General features: G+C 36.6%; 1 protein-coding gene across 1 annotated transcript; it reads left to right on the forward strand.

Annotated features, from left to right (window-relative positions):
* The first annotated feature begins 12,141 nt into the window (after positions 1–12,141).
* Positions 12,142–12,822, forward strand: LOC133033434 (uncharacterized). The gene is made up of 2 exons (XM_061108155.1): positions 12,142–12,547; positions 12,646–12,822. Exons 1-2 carry the CDS (start codon positions 12,175–12,177, stop codon positions 12,651–12,653), a joined length of 381 nt encoding a protein of 126 aa, XP_060964138.1. The 5' UTR covers positions 12,142–12,174; the 3' UTR covers positions 12,654–12,822.
* The last annotated feature ends 1,771 nt before the right edge of the window (positions 12,823–14,593 follow it).

The raw sequence follows: 14,593 nt of genomic DNA on the forward strand, positions 1-14,593 counted from the left end.
GTTGGAGTCGTCAGGTATGACTCCTCCTGATGAATTACCTGACAAGGTCTGCTCGCCTACCGCAGGGCCCACAAGCGGAACTCGGAAACGTGGATTGGGTGGCTGACCATTCGTAATTTGGAAAGTATTCATCGTTGGGTCCTCTTCTGTTTCTCCAAGGGGAATGACGTTCGGCGATTGCTGACCTATAGTTTGGTAGGCTCTTCGTATTAGCACGGTGGCTTGGCGACTACGATCTTCAATCTCTACATGGTGAGCCCTTAATGCCTCAATCTCTTTATCTCTCCATTTAGCGAACATACACCTTTGTTCGTCGAACGTGATATTTACTGCAACATGCAGTTCGTCCAAATCATGATGTAAAGTATTGTTATGACCCTACATGAGTCCGAGCGCGTCACAGAGATTTTGTAGTTCTGTGGCATCTCCAATGGTCGTCTGGGCGTTGGTTCTAGGCAAAATAGTCGTATCATGAATGCCCTGGTTGGGTGCGGAACTGCTGTGCCCAGTCTCTTGCACACGAGGTGCAATTCTAGTAATAGGAACTGTTTCACCATTCCCCACACTTCCCGTCTGTCTGAGAGTAACAGCAGGCGAAACCCTTGAACTCCCTGGGTCCTGTGATGTACGATCCAGCGTCTGTGAATTTGTTGGATCAGACTGACCTCTACGAGTTTGCACCATCGTGTTGGCGGTTAGATGTCGAACAAAGAGCGATTTGTGATCCTTCTCTCAATGAAAGCACCAAAATGTTGACTTCGCTTTTAGCCAACGACAATAAGTCTATTTTATAAGCCATAAACGATATGTAGTAACAGATATATAATAAAACAATAATAAGACACATGAATTTTATAGAGGTTCAGCCCTGAGTAGTTCGGTAATAGCCTAATCTTCGTTATTTGTATTGACTTAAGATCAAGGAAGAAGATTCCTTTTGTTATAGCTCTTACAACAATATCTCTGAATATATAATTCTTAAATAATAGTATAGTCTTAGCTTAGATGCTTTTCGACCAATCCCCTGCCTAGTGAATATACATCACTATTTATAGGGCTAGAAAGCTTGAGGTGGAAGAGTTTTCTCTCTCGTTACAATGCGTTGATGTCGCCCAATTAGTTATACTGGGGTCGCGGTAGTAAATGGGCTATATGTCGTATCCACAGGGAGGTAAATTACCACTAAAGATTAGTATAAATGGAAAATGATAGAAATGTGAATGAATTAAAAATAATAAAATGGTGAGTGAAAGGGGATGATCAGATAAAGAGCTTAGTAAGGTAGAGATGTAGTTATGCAAATTATATTCTAATACTGATATTAATTCAGAACACAGTTGCAATTCTACACCATTAATTACAACCAGAAGATATATATGTTACAAGCCCAAATTAAATAATCTTAAATAAATTGAATCTCACCTCTAACTTAATAGTATATCATATTATATATTATAAATCGTCAAAATACTACTGTTGGTAGAATGCAGTAAACGACATACAATATAATAAATACACCAAAATAATTAATAGCCTAACTTACATAAGAAAAGCATGATTGTACTTATATAAAAGATACTATTAAATTTGGAAGAAAATTAGAAGTTGAAGAAGAATTTAATAAATGAGATATGGAGATGAAGCACAAAACAATCAATATCAATATTAACAATATAAAGTACAATAGCAATACTCTAACCTCACAAATATTACTATTTTAATACAGTTATTTTTCTCACTAAAATAAGTATAGATAAAATAATAATAAAAGAGAAAAATAAAATGACAAAGTAATTCTCTACTCTCTCTAAAATCTAATGCCTTATGTTGTATTTATAGGCCAAATTGACTCCAAAAGCTTGGTATTTTCGTGCATAGGATAGTGGAATAGTAGCTTAAAAAGTTGAACAAATGTTAGATAGTGGGGCCATAAGTGTGTCATTTTCGTTGGACAAGAGTGGAGAAGCAAATGGCGGGGGGGACAAGTTTGAGACGTGGGATTATGTGTTGCTTAACCTTGGAGAGTAGTGGAGATTGCATGGATATGAGCGTGGCCTTCTGAATCTGATCTCTCAACTGAATCATTTTTAGTCCTTTAATTTTTTATGGCTTGTAGAATAGTATAATGGGCCTTAAATTGAAACCCAAAAAATACTACATAAAGTGCTACACACATGCATAATTATATTATTTGAATGTAAAGTATAATTGGGTTTTCTTTTCATCTTTGGGCTTCACATTCTTTAATCAATTCTTCCATTTACATCATTTAATTTTTGCTCCAAATCTGAAAAATAACACACAACTAAAATAAATTAAATATTTTCAACTAAGATATTTCTCAATTAAAATTCTGAAAATATTAATTTAAATTAATTTTATATACACTATTAAAGTCTTAAAATATTCAAATTTGAGCCTTAATCATGCGTATAAACAGAAAGATTGTGGGATCAATGCTGAATGCAAGGATCATGGGATTGAGGCTGAATACACTGATAGTGGGATCGTGTGTATGCCGTATCCACGTAAATTGATCCTTGAGTTATAGGGATTGAGCTGATGACTCATTATGCGAAAGCTGAATTCGCTAAGTGTTGATTGCTCTGCACGGATCGCTGAATACCTTACTTTAGACATGCAAGAGAGGCATCCTCCTCGGCCTATCTTCTCGAGAAGATGTTCCAAGTGGACTCCACGTGTCACCATTCTCGTGATGCCACGTCAGAGTGCAAAATTTTGGATAACAGAAGGAGTCATATTATTCTGCTTCAATCAATGTAAGGTTTTCTTAAACCCTTATGTGTTTATTTCATTGTTTTAGAGAATTCTTATTTAGGATGTTAATCAACATACTTGTTATTGAATCTAGATCCTGGTAAAATATTCCTAACAGGTGCCATGTCACGTGGGAAAAAATTGGGATAACACTTGCCCCCCAAGTTCCAGTACGGACGTCTGTACGGATAGGAACTTTCTAACTTCAGTTCTGACTGTTAAAGTCTTAACTGGGCAAGTTTATGTAACAACTTCAGTTATAAAATATTTTCTCTTTATTGTCTGCTCACTTTCCCTAATAGGGAACTGATAAAATTCTACATGGTTATTTTGCAGGCTATGTAACTGCTTGTTGCATGTTTGATGAGAAGGGCTCACCAGAACCTATTTAAGGCTCATTTAGTCAAGCACATTCTCACATCACCACTTATTCTCTCTCTCTCTCTTCAAAAAAGGAAAAAAGAGAAGCTCTTCATTTACCTTGGATCCTGACACCTCCAAGTCCCAAGATTATAGGGATTCTTGCTTTTTTTTTACGATCCAAGCTTCCCACAAGCTTCCTCTACTAGTGGGTAAGCTTTCAAATCCCGTTCTCTACTTGTTTCTTTCAATCTGCTATTGTTGAATTCAAGCTTTTACAAGCTTCTTATATTCTTAATTCTCACGTTAGATTGTATACTTTTTAATATTTTGATTCGCATGATAGTTTTAGGATGCATGCAGTATGATTTCCTCATGAAAAAGATTCCATTTTGAGATTTGTTGTGATTCCTCCACCTTGCTCTTTCTCTAGAGTACCTTGACCAATGCTATGGTCTTATTCCGAAGGATGTTATCTTTTCTATCCAGGATCTGCACTGGCTGTTCTTCGTAAGTCATATCTGGCTGCAGTTCAAGGCTCTCATAACTGAGTATATGAGAGGGATCTGAAACGTATTTTCTCAACATAGAGACATGGAATACGTTGTGAACTGCTGATAAAGCTGGAGGCAATGCTAACCGGTATGCCACTTGACCTATCTTCTCGAGAATCTCGAAAGGTCCTGTTAACCTAGGGCACAACTTGCCTCTTTTCCCGAAACGTTTGATCCCCTTCATTGGAGATACCCGTTAAAACACATGGTCCCCTACTCGGAACTCAACATCTCTGCGTTTCGGATCTGCGTAACTTTTCTATCTACTCTGTGAGGCAAGCATTCTAGCTTTTATTTTCTCAATTGCCTCATTGGTTCGCTGCGCTGACTCCGGACCTAGGTATTTCCTCTCCCCTATTTCATCCCAGTGGATAAGAGATTGACACTTCCTACCGTATAATAGTTCATAGGGAGCCATCCCTATCGTACTCTGATAACTGTTGTTGTAAGAAAATTCTATCAATGTTAGATATTTATTCCAAGAGCCTTCAAAATCCATAACACAGGCTCGTAACATGTCCTCCAATATCTGAATTGTCCTTTCGGACTGACCATCTGTCTGAGGATGGAATGCTGTACTGAATTTCAGTTTTGTACCCATTGCTCGTTGCAAACTCTGCCAAAACTTGGACGTGAACTTCAGATCTCTATCCGAAACTATAGACTTCGGTACCCCGTGAAGTCTTACAATCTTTCTAACATACAATTCTGCTAATTGATCCACTCTAAAGGTTGTTCTAACAGGCAGAAAATGAGCAGATTTCGTGAATCGATCCACCATAACCCAGATCGAATCGAAAAAACCCGATGTTCTAGGTAACCCAACAACGAAATCCATCGTGATATTTTCCCACTTCCATTCAGGTAGGGTTAAAGGCTGCAACAACCCTGCTGGTCTCTGATGTTCAGCCTTTATCTGCTGACAAGTGAGGCATCTCGATACGAATTCTACAAAATTCTTCTTCATACCGCTCCACCAGAAGTACGGTTTAAGATCATGGTACATCTTAGTGGTGCCGGGGTGCAGAGAATAAGGTGTACAATGAGCCTCCTCAAAGATCTCATTCCTGAGTTCCTCACTACTCGGAACACAAACCCTAGCTTTGTACAAAAGCATCCCGTTGTCTAACAATGAGAAATCCCTGGCTTGACCAGCTGAAACCTCATCTCTGATTTTCACTAACTCTGGATCAGTCATCTAAGCGGTTTTAATTCTTTCCAACAGATCAGATTGTAGCGTCAAGTGGTGAAGCTGACCTACCACAAACTCAATGCTGGATCTAACCATGTCCTCGGCTAACTGAGGTGAGATCTGAATCATGCTAGCTACCTGCCCGGGACCCTTCCTGCTCAGGGCATCGGCCACTACATTGGCCTTCCCAGGGTGATAGAGAATCTCGCAGTCATAATCTTTCACTAATTCCAACCAACGCCTCTGTCTCATATTCAAATCAATCTGAGTAAAGAAATACTTGAGACTTTTATGGTCGGTATAGATTTCACACCTTTCTCCGTAAAGGTAATGTCGCCAGATCTTCAATGCAAAAACCACCGCCGCCAACTCTAGATCATGAGTCGGGTATCACAGTTCATAATCCTTTAACTGACGGGAGGCATAAGCGATAACCCGATCGGCTTGCATCAATACACACCCTAGATCCTGTGTGGATGCATCGCAATAAACTACGAATTTCTCGTTGTTTGAGGGCAAAGCTTGTACTGGAGCTGTAATCAACCTCTGTTTCAGCTCTTGAAAACTAGCTTCGCACTTATCTGACCAGACAAACCGCTGATTCTTCTTTGTAAGTTCGGTTAAGGGTGTTGAAATCTTAGAAAACCCTTCCACGAACCTACGATAATACCCGGCTAAACCCAAGAAGCTTCTAATTTCTGTCACTGTCTTCAGTCTCGGCCAATCCCTGACGGATTCTATTTTCCAGGGATCCACCTTGATCCCATCTTTGCTAACAATGTGCCCTAAGAAGGACACCTGAGATAGCAAAAATTCACATTTCTTGAATTTGGCGCAAAGCTTGTGTTCCCGAAGCCGCTGCAAAACCATCTGAAGATGTAACTCATGCTCTTCTTCTGACTGAGAGTACACAAGGATGTCGTCGATAAACGCGATAACACAGATATCGAGGAAATCCTTGAATACCCTATTCATCAAATCCATAAATGCTGCAGGAACATTGGTTAGTCATAACGACATAACCAAAAATTCGTAATGTCCATACCTAGTACGGAAAGCCATCTTCGGAATGTCCTCCTCTCGAATTTTCAACTGATGATAACTCGATCGGAGATCAATCTTGGAAAAGACCGTCTTCCCCTGAAGTTGATCGAACAGATCATCGATCCTAGGTAGTGGATATTTATTCTTCACTGTTAGCTTGTTTAACTCCCGGTAATCGATGCACATCCTCATAGTTCCATCTTTCTTCTTGACGAACAAAATTAGAGCTCCCCAGGGTGACACACTAGGTCGAATAAACCCTATGTCAAGCAATCCCTGAAGCTGAATCTTTAATTCCTTAAGTTCAGCTGGAGCCATTCTATACGGAGCCTTGGAAACCGGTTCCACTGCTGGTGCCAAATCTATAACAAAATCAATCTCCCGCTGAGGTGGTAACCCTGGAAGTTCTTCGGGAAAAACATCTAGAAATTCCCGAACCACCCTGATATCCTCTGGCTGAATAGTATCTGGCCGAGTGGTGTCCATCACCACGGCCAGAAACCCTAAACACCTGCCATGAAATAATTCCTTAGTCGACATGGTCGAAATCACCGGGATCTGAGATCCCCGAACTGAACCAACAAACACAAATGGTTGTTCACTTTCCGGATGGAAGATCACCATCTTTCTCTTGCAATCAATACTGGCTGAGTATTTAGATAGGAAATCCATTCCTAAAATAATATCCAAATCTACTAGGCTCATCTCTATCAAGTCAGCACTTAACTCTCTACCATCTGTTCTGATCGGCATAGACCTAATCCACCTTTTGGAGATAACTAACTCTCCGCCAGGTTATAGGGTTCCAAACCCTGATTCATATCTATCACACGGTCGATCCAATTTAATAAAGATTCTGGCTGCCAAATAAGAATGTGTGGCCTCGAAATCAAACAGCACTGAGTAATATGAGTTATTAACTTAGAGCCGACTTGTTACAACGGAGGGGCTGGCATCTGCATCAGCCTGCGTGATGGCGAACACTCAAGCTGAAGTGGGTCTCGCCGGAGCCCTAGGTGCCTCTGGTCTGAGCTGGGGACAATCCCTCTTGTAGTTCCGGGCATGCCACACTGAAAGCATCCCTGACCTCTGCACTCACCCAGATGGTGCCTTTTACAACTGGGGCACTCTGGGTATGAAAACCGGGTCTCAGCACCACCCTTACGACTGCCTCTACTCTCGTTCCCTCGAAACCTCTTGTTCTGACTCGAACCACCGGATGCAGTGGATGTTTTCCTCTTCTGATCCATGGCCGAACCACTACCTCCCCTGCTGAAGCCTGATGCAGGAGGGGTAGGAACCCCGCCACTCAATGGAGTCCTAGCCGACTCCGACATACATCCAACTGCGCCCTCAGCTTGCAGTGCCTTCTCCACCATCTCAGCATAGGTGGTCTTGTCGTCGGTGATGATCATAAGGTCATGTTTGGTCTTCACATTTAATCCGTCCAGATACTTTTCCTTCTTGCTGAAATCGGTTGCCACTATTCCCGAGGCCAACCTCGCCAATCGATCTAACTGGGTGGTATATGTTAGGTTTTATGCCCTAAATAAAACTCCATTTCAATGTAATCTATTTTATTCAACATCAATAAAGAAACAAAAGTATTTTTCATTCATTTGTGTATGTCTTGGTTTACTTTATCAATTGCTTGTCTATTTGATTTATAAATTAATCTTAAACCCTTTTCACATACTTGATCATGTTTATTGTGATATCATCACATTGGAAAGTAAACATGACTATGTGAATAAAGTTTCCAAGATTTACCAGACACAGGGTTTTACTGATATGATAATCTACAACAAGAGTTTACTTGTATTTGGAGAAATACTATGTTCTTTCCAGAACATTGGTTAAAGTAAAGCTCAGGTTGGATGCATGGAGTATGCATCGGAAGGGACCGATATTGAACTTTGACTTAGATTTAATTAAACTTAAAGTAGAATCTATTCAAGTCAATATCGCCAAGTTGATCTTAGATCAAATGATCTTAATCTTGTTATGATTAGGCTCAATCTTGAAAGGCTATTCGTGTTCCTTGAATTGTTAGTTAAGCCTACTTTTAGGTCAGGGTGATACATACTTTTTGGGAACACGGTAGTGCAATTGAGTGGGAGCGCTAGCATAAACATGGAATCTATAGCTTCTATCTGGCGAATAGTAAGCAAAGGCTGATCTCATTCGAGCTTGACCAAACGAAAATAAATGGTGGAGATCTCATTTCACATAAGCTGAAAGCTCATTAATACGGGGTCAAGGGTTTTAAGGATAAAATACATAGTAGGGTGTTACGGTAATCTAATCCCTTTACAGTGTAGATCATTCATATAGAGGATCATTGATCACATTAGGATTATAACAATTGATAACTAATGATGTGTCTATATGGTGGAACATATAGAGCATTCTATATACTGAGAGTGCAATTCTAAGTTCTATGCGTGGATTCAACGAAGAATTAATAAGTTAGTGAATTTTAGTGCTAAATTCTTGATCTACTTATTGGAAGCTCGGTTATATAGACCCATGGTCCCCCCACTAGTTGCGATAATATTGTTTGTAAGACTCATGTAATTGGTTTTGATTAATCAATTATAATTCACAACTTAGACTATGTCTATTTGAAAAATTTTCACTAAGTAAGGGCAAAATTGTAAAGAAAGAGTTAATAGGGGCATATTTGTTAATTATGATAATTGGTATGGTTCAATTAATAAATATAATAAATGACAATATTATTTAATAATTATTTATAGTTATTAAAAAGTTAGAATTGGCATTTAAATGGTTGAATTAGGAAATTGGCATTTTTGAGAAAATCAGATACAAAAGGTGTTAAAATTGCAAAATTGCAAAAAGCAAGGCCCAGTCCACTAAGCCATGGCCAGCCAGCTTTGTAGGCTTTTTAAGTTGATATTTTAATTATTTTAATGCCATATAATTCAAATCTAACCCTAGTGGAATGCTATAAATAGATAGTGAAGGCTTCAGGAAAATCAGACTTCACATCTGAAAAACCTGAGCCTCCTATCTCTCTTCTCTAGCCGCCACTCTCTCTCTCTTTTCTTCCTTCATATTTCGAACCTATCTTAGTGATTAGAGTAGTGCCCACACACAGCAAGCAATACCTCAATCATAGTGAGGAAGATCGTGAAGAAAGATCATCAGCAAAGGAGATTCAGGATCAAGGATTCAGAGAAAGAGATCCAGGTTCAGATCTTGATAATACTCTGCTACAGAAAGGATTCAAGGGTTAGAGATCTGAATGGAAGGAGTCATTTAATTCCGCTGCACCCAATGTAAGGTTTCTTAATTTTTATATGTGTTTAATTTATCGTTTTAGAAAGTTCTTATTTAGGATGTTAATAAACATACTTGTGAATAGATCTAAGATCCTGGTAAAATAATTCCAACAACTGGCCTCAGAGCCATGGTAATTGATTTACTTGCAAGAAATTTGGACTTTAAAATGATTGTTTGTATGTCTTTGGATGGTATCATGTTGTATTGAGTGTTATTTGATGATTGATTGATGTTTGTAAATTTCGTGAAAAATAATTGCGATTGTCTTTCTGGAATTATTTTTATTAGATAGTATGGAAAAAATTAAGCATGTTATTTTTTTACAGAACTCAATTTCGATTTTATTTGAATTAGTTATGAATTTTTGAAGATTTGAAAAAATCAGGGCTGTGCTGAAATTTTCCTGCGATCGCGAAAACTGTCCGTACAGCTCACAATTTTTTCGTTTTTCTTCGATTTTTCATGGAATTAACTTCCGATTTTTTGTGTAGTTCTATATTATACTATTACTATTCCTAATTCAATTCTAATTATCATTTTGAATTAATTTAATATTTTTTAAATTTAATTCAAGATATTAGTATAATTTGAATTTGAATAGAATTAGTATCTATCTTCTTGCTTAAAAAATCTATCTTATTTAAAATTTGATTATATTTTATCCTATTTTAAATTTAAAATAAGATAACTATAATCATGTAATTTTTAAATGATATAAGATATTTTGCTAATTTTTAAATTTTGTTATTTTATTTATTTAAATTACATTTAAAATTTGAAAAAGATATTCATTTATCTTTTCTAATTTTTAATTTAATTTTTATTTATAAAATAACATTTAAAATTTAAAAGTAGTTAGCAAATTTTAAAATGATATTTAGGTTAGTTGAAATCTAATTTTTCAAAATTGTAGTTTTAATTTTAAATTGAAATTTTTTTAAAAATTTCGAATTATTCAAATTTTTTTTAAATTTTCGAAAATTATTTTTTATTTAAATAATTATTTCGAAATTAATAATTTAATTTAAAATTGAATAAATCCTACATCCAACTATCCAGCTAACCTTGTTGCAGGAGTATGTGTTTTAGCTTGTGTGTAAGTTTTCAAAACCTATTATTACTTGATTGCAAATAGCCATGGTTACTTTTTGCCAGATCTAATGATCTGATGGCTCCCTTAGTCAAGTAAATAATTTTTAACAGGTATATTTACAATCTTCTTTCATCTGTGTATGACCTAGCAACATGATAGGACCCATCCAAAGTGTGCCTGTGTGAGCCTATGTGTTTAATTTTATTATAGATGCATATAGGTTGTTGTTGCTAAAATAAATTATCATAGTTCTTGATAGAATTTATTTAGGCCCATTTAGTTTTTGGGCCTATTCAATTAATAACAGTTGTTCTTATTAAGGTTATATTCCTCTCTTTTGGGCCTTGTGTGAGAGTTGGGAGCCATAGAAGTGGGTACGACATACTGAACCCAGCCCCCCCTCACATGAACCACCCCAATTGTGAAGGTCCATTTGCCTGATTTGAATGACTGTACTAGGTTAATTACACTAGTTTAACCTAATTAAAATTGATTATCAACATAATTAATTTCATTTATTTTGAAATTAATTTAGAAAATCATAGTTTAAAGAATTTTATATTCTAAGCTAAACTATATGTATTTTCTTGCATTTAATTAAATATAGAATTAAACCATCTAGATTCTTTCTGAAGCTTAATTTAAATTTTTCATTAAATATTCCTATTTAAGTTGATATTTAGTTATTTACAACTAACCAACTTAAATCTGAATATCTTTTGGGTTTAAAATTTCAAAATTAAGTTGAGGAATTTTAGGCATTGGTTATTAAGATTCTTTAGATATTTTTTTTAAGTTAATATCTTTTCGAATATTAACTTAAAATGGAATATCTTCAAATTAAGTGGTTACAACTTAATTTTAAATTTAATTAAATCTGATTTGAAAGATATTTAAGTTGATTTTTTAGATTCTTCTAAAACAACTTAAACAAGATATTTTCAAATATGTTCCATTTAATATTCAAATTTATTTTTTGAATTTAATTAATAATTGAAAATTAATTAAAGTTGATTTTTTATTTAAATCAATTTTGATTTGTAATTTTTCATTATTATATTATGGAACTTGTTCGATATTTATTTGAATTTATTTTTCAAATTTAAATAATAATTGAAAATTAATTAAAGTTGATTTTTTTTAAACCAACTTTAGTTTGTAATTTTTCATTATTATAATATCGAATTAAAATGATTATACAAAATACATATAATATATTTTAAATAATGAGCTTTTAATCAAGAGACATTCGATCTCCATTGTGGGTTTTACACCACGTTTGTTTTAGTGAGTAATCCTCCCTAATGGAGGAACGTTCATTAGCAATTCCGCACCGTTTAACCTCGCATGATAAGTAGTTTGTAAGTGTTTTGTATGGTATGGATCACCCTAATGGTGGCGACCATACTTGACTTGCAAGTTATGAAACAATGGTGGAAGCTCATAAGATAGAATTGCCTTAACTCTCGCCTAAACGGGACAACGCTGAATTCCAATCTTGATCGAATAAAAGGTTGCTAGAATGATTATCATTTTAGATGAGCTGACAACACTATTCAATGGATGATGCTTTGACTCTCGCCTAAACGGGACACTGTATCAATTTGTTGAAATACCTTGGAAAATAAACTATGTTAGATTTAGTATTTCTATAACATATGTCATTACTTGTTATTTTCTAAACTGTGTATGAATTTATTAGCCAAAACCTTACTTCTGTTTTATTGATGTGTTGTAGTGTCATTATGAATAACCCTCACCCCGATCCTCTACTAGTTACTATCTTAGCAAAAGAACTCTATAGTGTGAAAATGCATCCTGGTAGTTGCATTAACTCGCACCTGTTGATGATGAATCTGAAGTTCCAAAAGGCAAATCTACTAGGAATTGATTTATCAAGAGAACAATGGGTCCAACTTATCCTTAATAGTCTTCCTCCGGAGTATAATGAATTTGTTATCTCTTACGTGATCAACAATTCTAACTCCTCCGACATGGACAAGCTCGAAGCAGAATTACGAGCCCATGAACGGAACTTGATTGCAATGGGTCCCCCTGGGTTTGCAATCAATAATCGAAGGAAAAGGACTAGGTATGAAGGATCTAGCAAAACTGCTTCTTCAAGTACAATTATCAGACATGATCTTCTATGTTCGAATTGTAATGAAAAGGGACATCATGAAGAACGATGTCCCAGGCTTCTAAACAATTCAAACGAAGGTAATGCTTTTGTCTTTGAATCATGTGTTTTAGAGAACGACAAATCCATCTGGATTGTTGATTCTGGGTCTACTAACCATGTATGTTCTTCACTGCAGTTGCTTGAAACTTGGGAAAATCTGCTTCCAGGAGAGTTACAGCTTAAAGTTGGCAATGGCGAATTAGTATCGGTCAAAGCTAGAGGAAAAGCCCGCATCAAGTTTCAACAAAGATTTTTAATTTTAGAAAATGTTTTATTTATTCCAAACTTTAGTAGAAACTTGATTAGTGTCTCATGTTTGCAAACACAATCTTATATATTGAATTTTTCGAGTACAAATTGTTCAATTTCTCGTAATGGATTTCAAATATGTGTTGCTATAATGGAACAAGGGCTTTATGTTTTAAGACCGAGTACTCAAATCTCACTAAATAGTGAACTTTTCAGTGTAGCTAGACCTAGAAACCTAAAAAGAAAAGAGATTGATAATGATGATCAAACTCATCTATGGCATTTACGTTTAGGTCATATAGGCTTTGATAGACTCAATAGGCTCACCAAAGACGGTCCATTGAAAAATGTCGTCTTAGGTGAACTGCTAGTATGCGAGTCCTGCCTAGAAGGAAAAATGACTAAACGTTCTTTCTCTGCAAAGGGAGAGCGTTCCAAAATCCCTCTAGGGTTAGTGCATTCCGATGTCTGCGGACCTTTGAATGTCAAAGCCCGAGGTGGTTATGAGTATTTCGTCACTTTCATTGACGATTTCTCTAGATATAGTTTTCTTTACCTATTGCAAAAGAAAGCTGAAACATTTGAAAAGTTTCAGGTGTTTCATGCTTTGGCCCAAAACCAATTAGGTAAATCACTAAAGATCTTGCGAACTGATAGGGGTGGAGAATATATGGATATGCAGTTCAAAGATCATTTAATTGAACTTGGAATTGAATCCCAATACACTGCCCCAAGCACTCCACAACAAAATGGAGTTGCAGAAAGAAGAAATCGCACTCTTTTGGAAATGGTTAGGTTTATGCTGAGTTATTCAACTCTGTCTACGTCCTTCTGGGGATATGCGATACAGATGGAAAATGACATTCTAAATGTTGTTCCATCTAAAGCAGTCCCTAAGACACCCGTCGAACTTTGGAATGGTCGAACACCTAGTTTACGCCATTACAGAATTTGGGGGTGCCATGCTCATGTCTTAAGAAAGAAAGAAGGCAAACTTGAATCACGTACTGAAGTATGCATGTTTGTCGGATGTTCTAAAGAGACTAGGGGTGGACTATTTTATAGTCACAAGGATAACAAAGTGTTTGTTTCTACAAATGCAACTTTCCTTGAAGAGAACTATGTTAAAGACTACAAACCGAAAAGTAAAGTTGTTCTAGAGGAATTACTATCAGATATAAGTCCTTCCAATGTTCCGTCCTCTTCCACTCGTGAAGAAGACAATCCCACTCCCTCAGTTGAACAAACTGAGAAATCTATTACTAAAGTTTCTGTTCAGAAGACAACCGTACCTCGTCGTAGTGGGAGGGTTTCAACAAAACCTGCTCGTTATAGCTTGGATGGTGAAATCAATATGGTCGTAGGTGACGGTATTGATGAAGATCCATTAACCTATAAACAGGCAATGGCTAGTCCGCAACAGAAACGATGGTCAGCCGGCATGGATTCATAAATGGATTCCATGAAAAAGAACAAAGTCTGGGAATATGTAGACGCACCCGATGACTATCGTCCAATCGGATGTAAGTGGGTTTACAAGAAGAAAAGAGGAGCTGGAGGCGAAGTCGAAACTTTTAAAGCTAGACTTGTAGCCAAGGGTTATACCTAAAGAGAAGGCGTGGACTATGAGGAAACTTTTAGTCCTGCTGCCATGCTCAAATCCATCCGAATTCTTCTCTCCATAGCTGCTGCTTTCGATTATGAAATCTGGCAAATGGATGTCAAGACTGCCTTCCTTAATGGGGTACTTGAAGAAACCATCTATATGGAGCAACCAGAAGGTTATGTTCTTCCTGGGCAGGAAAAGAAAGTTTGCAAGTTAAACAGGTCTATCT

This window comes from Cannabis sativa, unplaced genomic scaffold (genome assembly GCF_029168945.1).
Source record: "Cannabis sativa cultivar Pink pepper isolate KNU-18-1 unplaced genomic scaffold, ASM2916894v1 Contig7, whole genome shotgun sequence".
NCBI lineage: Eukaryota > Viridiplantae > Streptophyta > Magnoliopsida > Rosales > Cannabaceae > Cannabis > Cannabis sativa.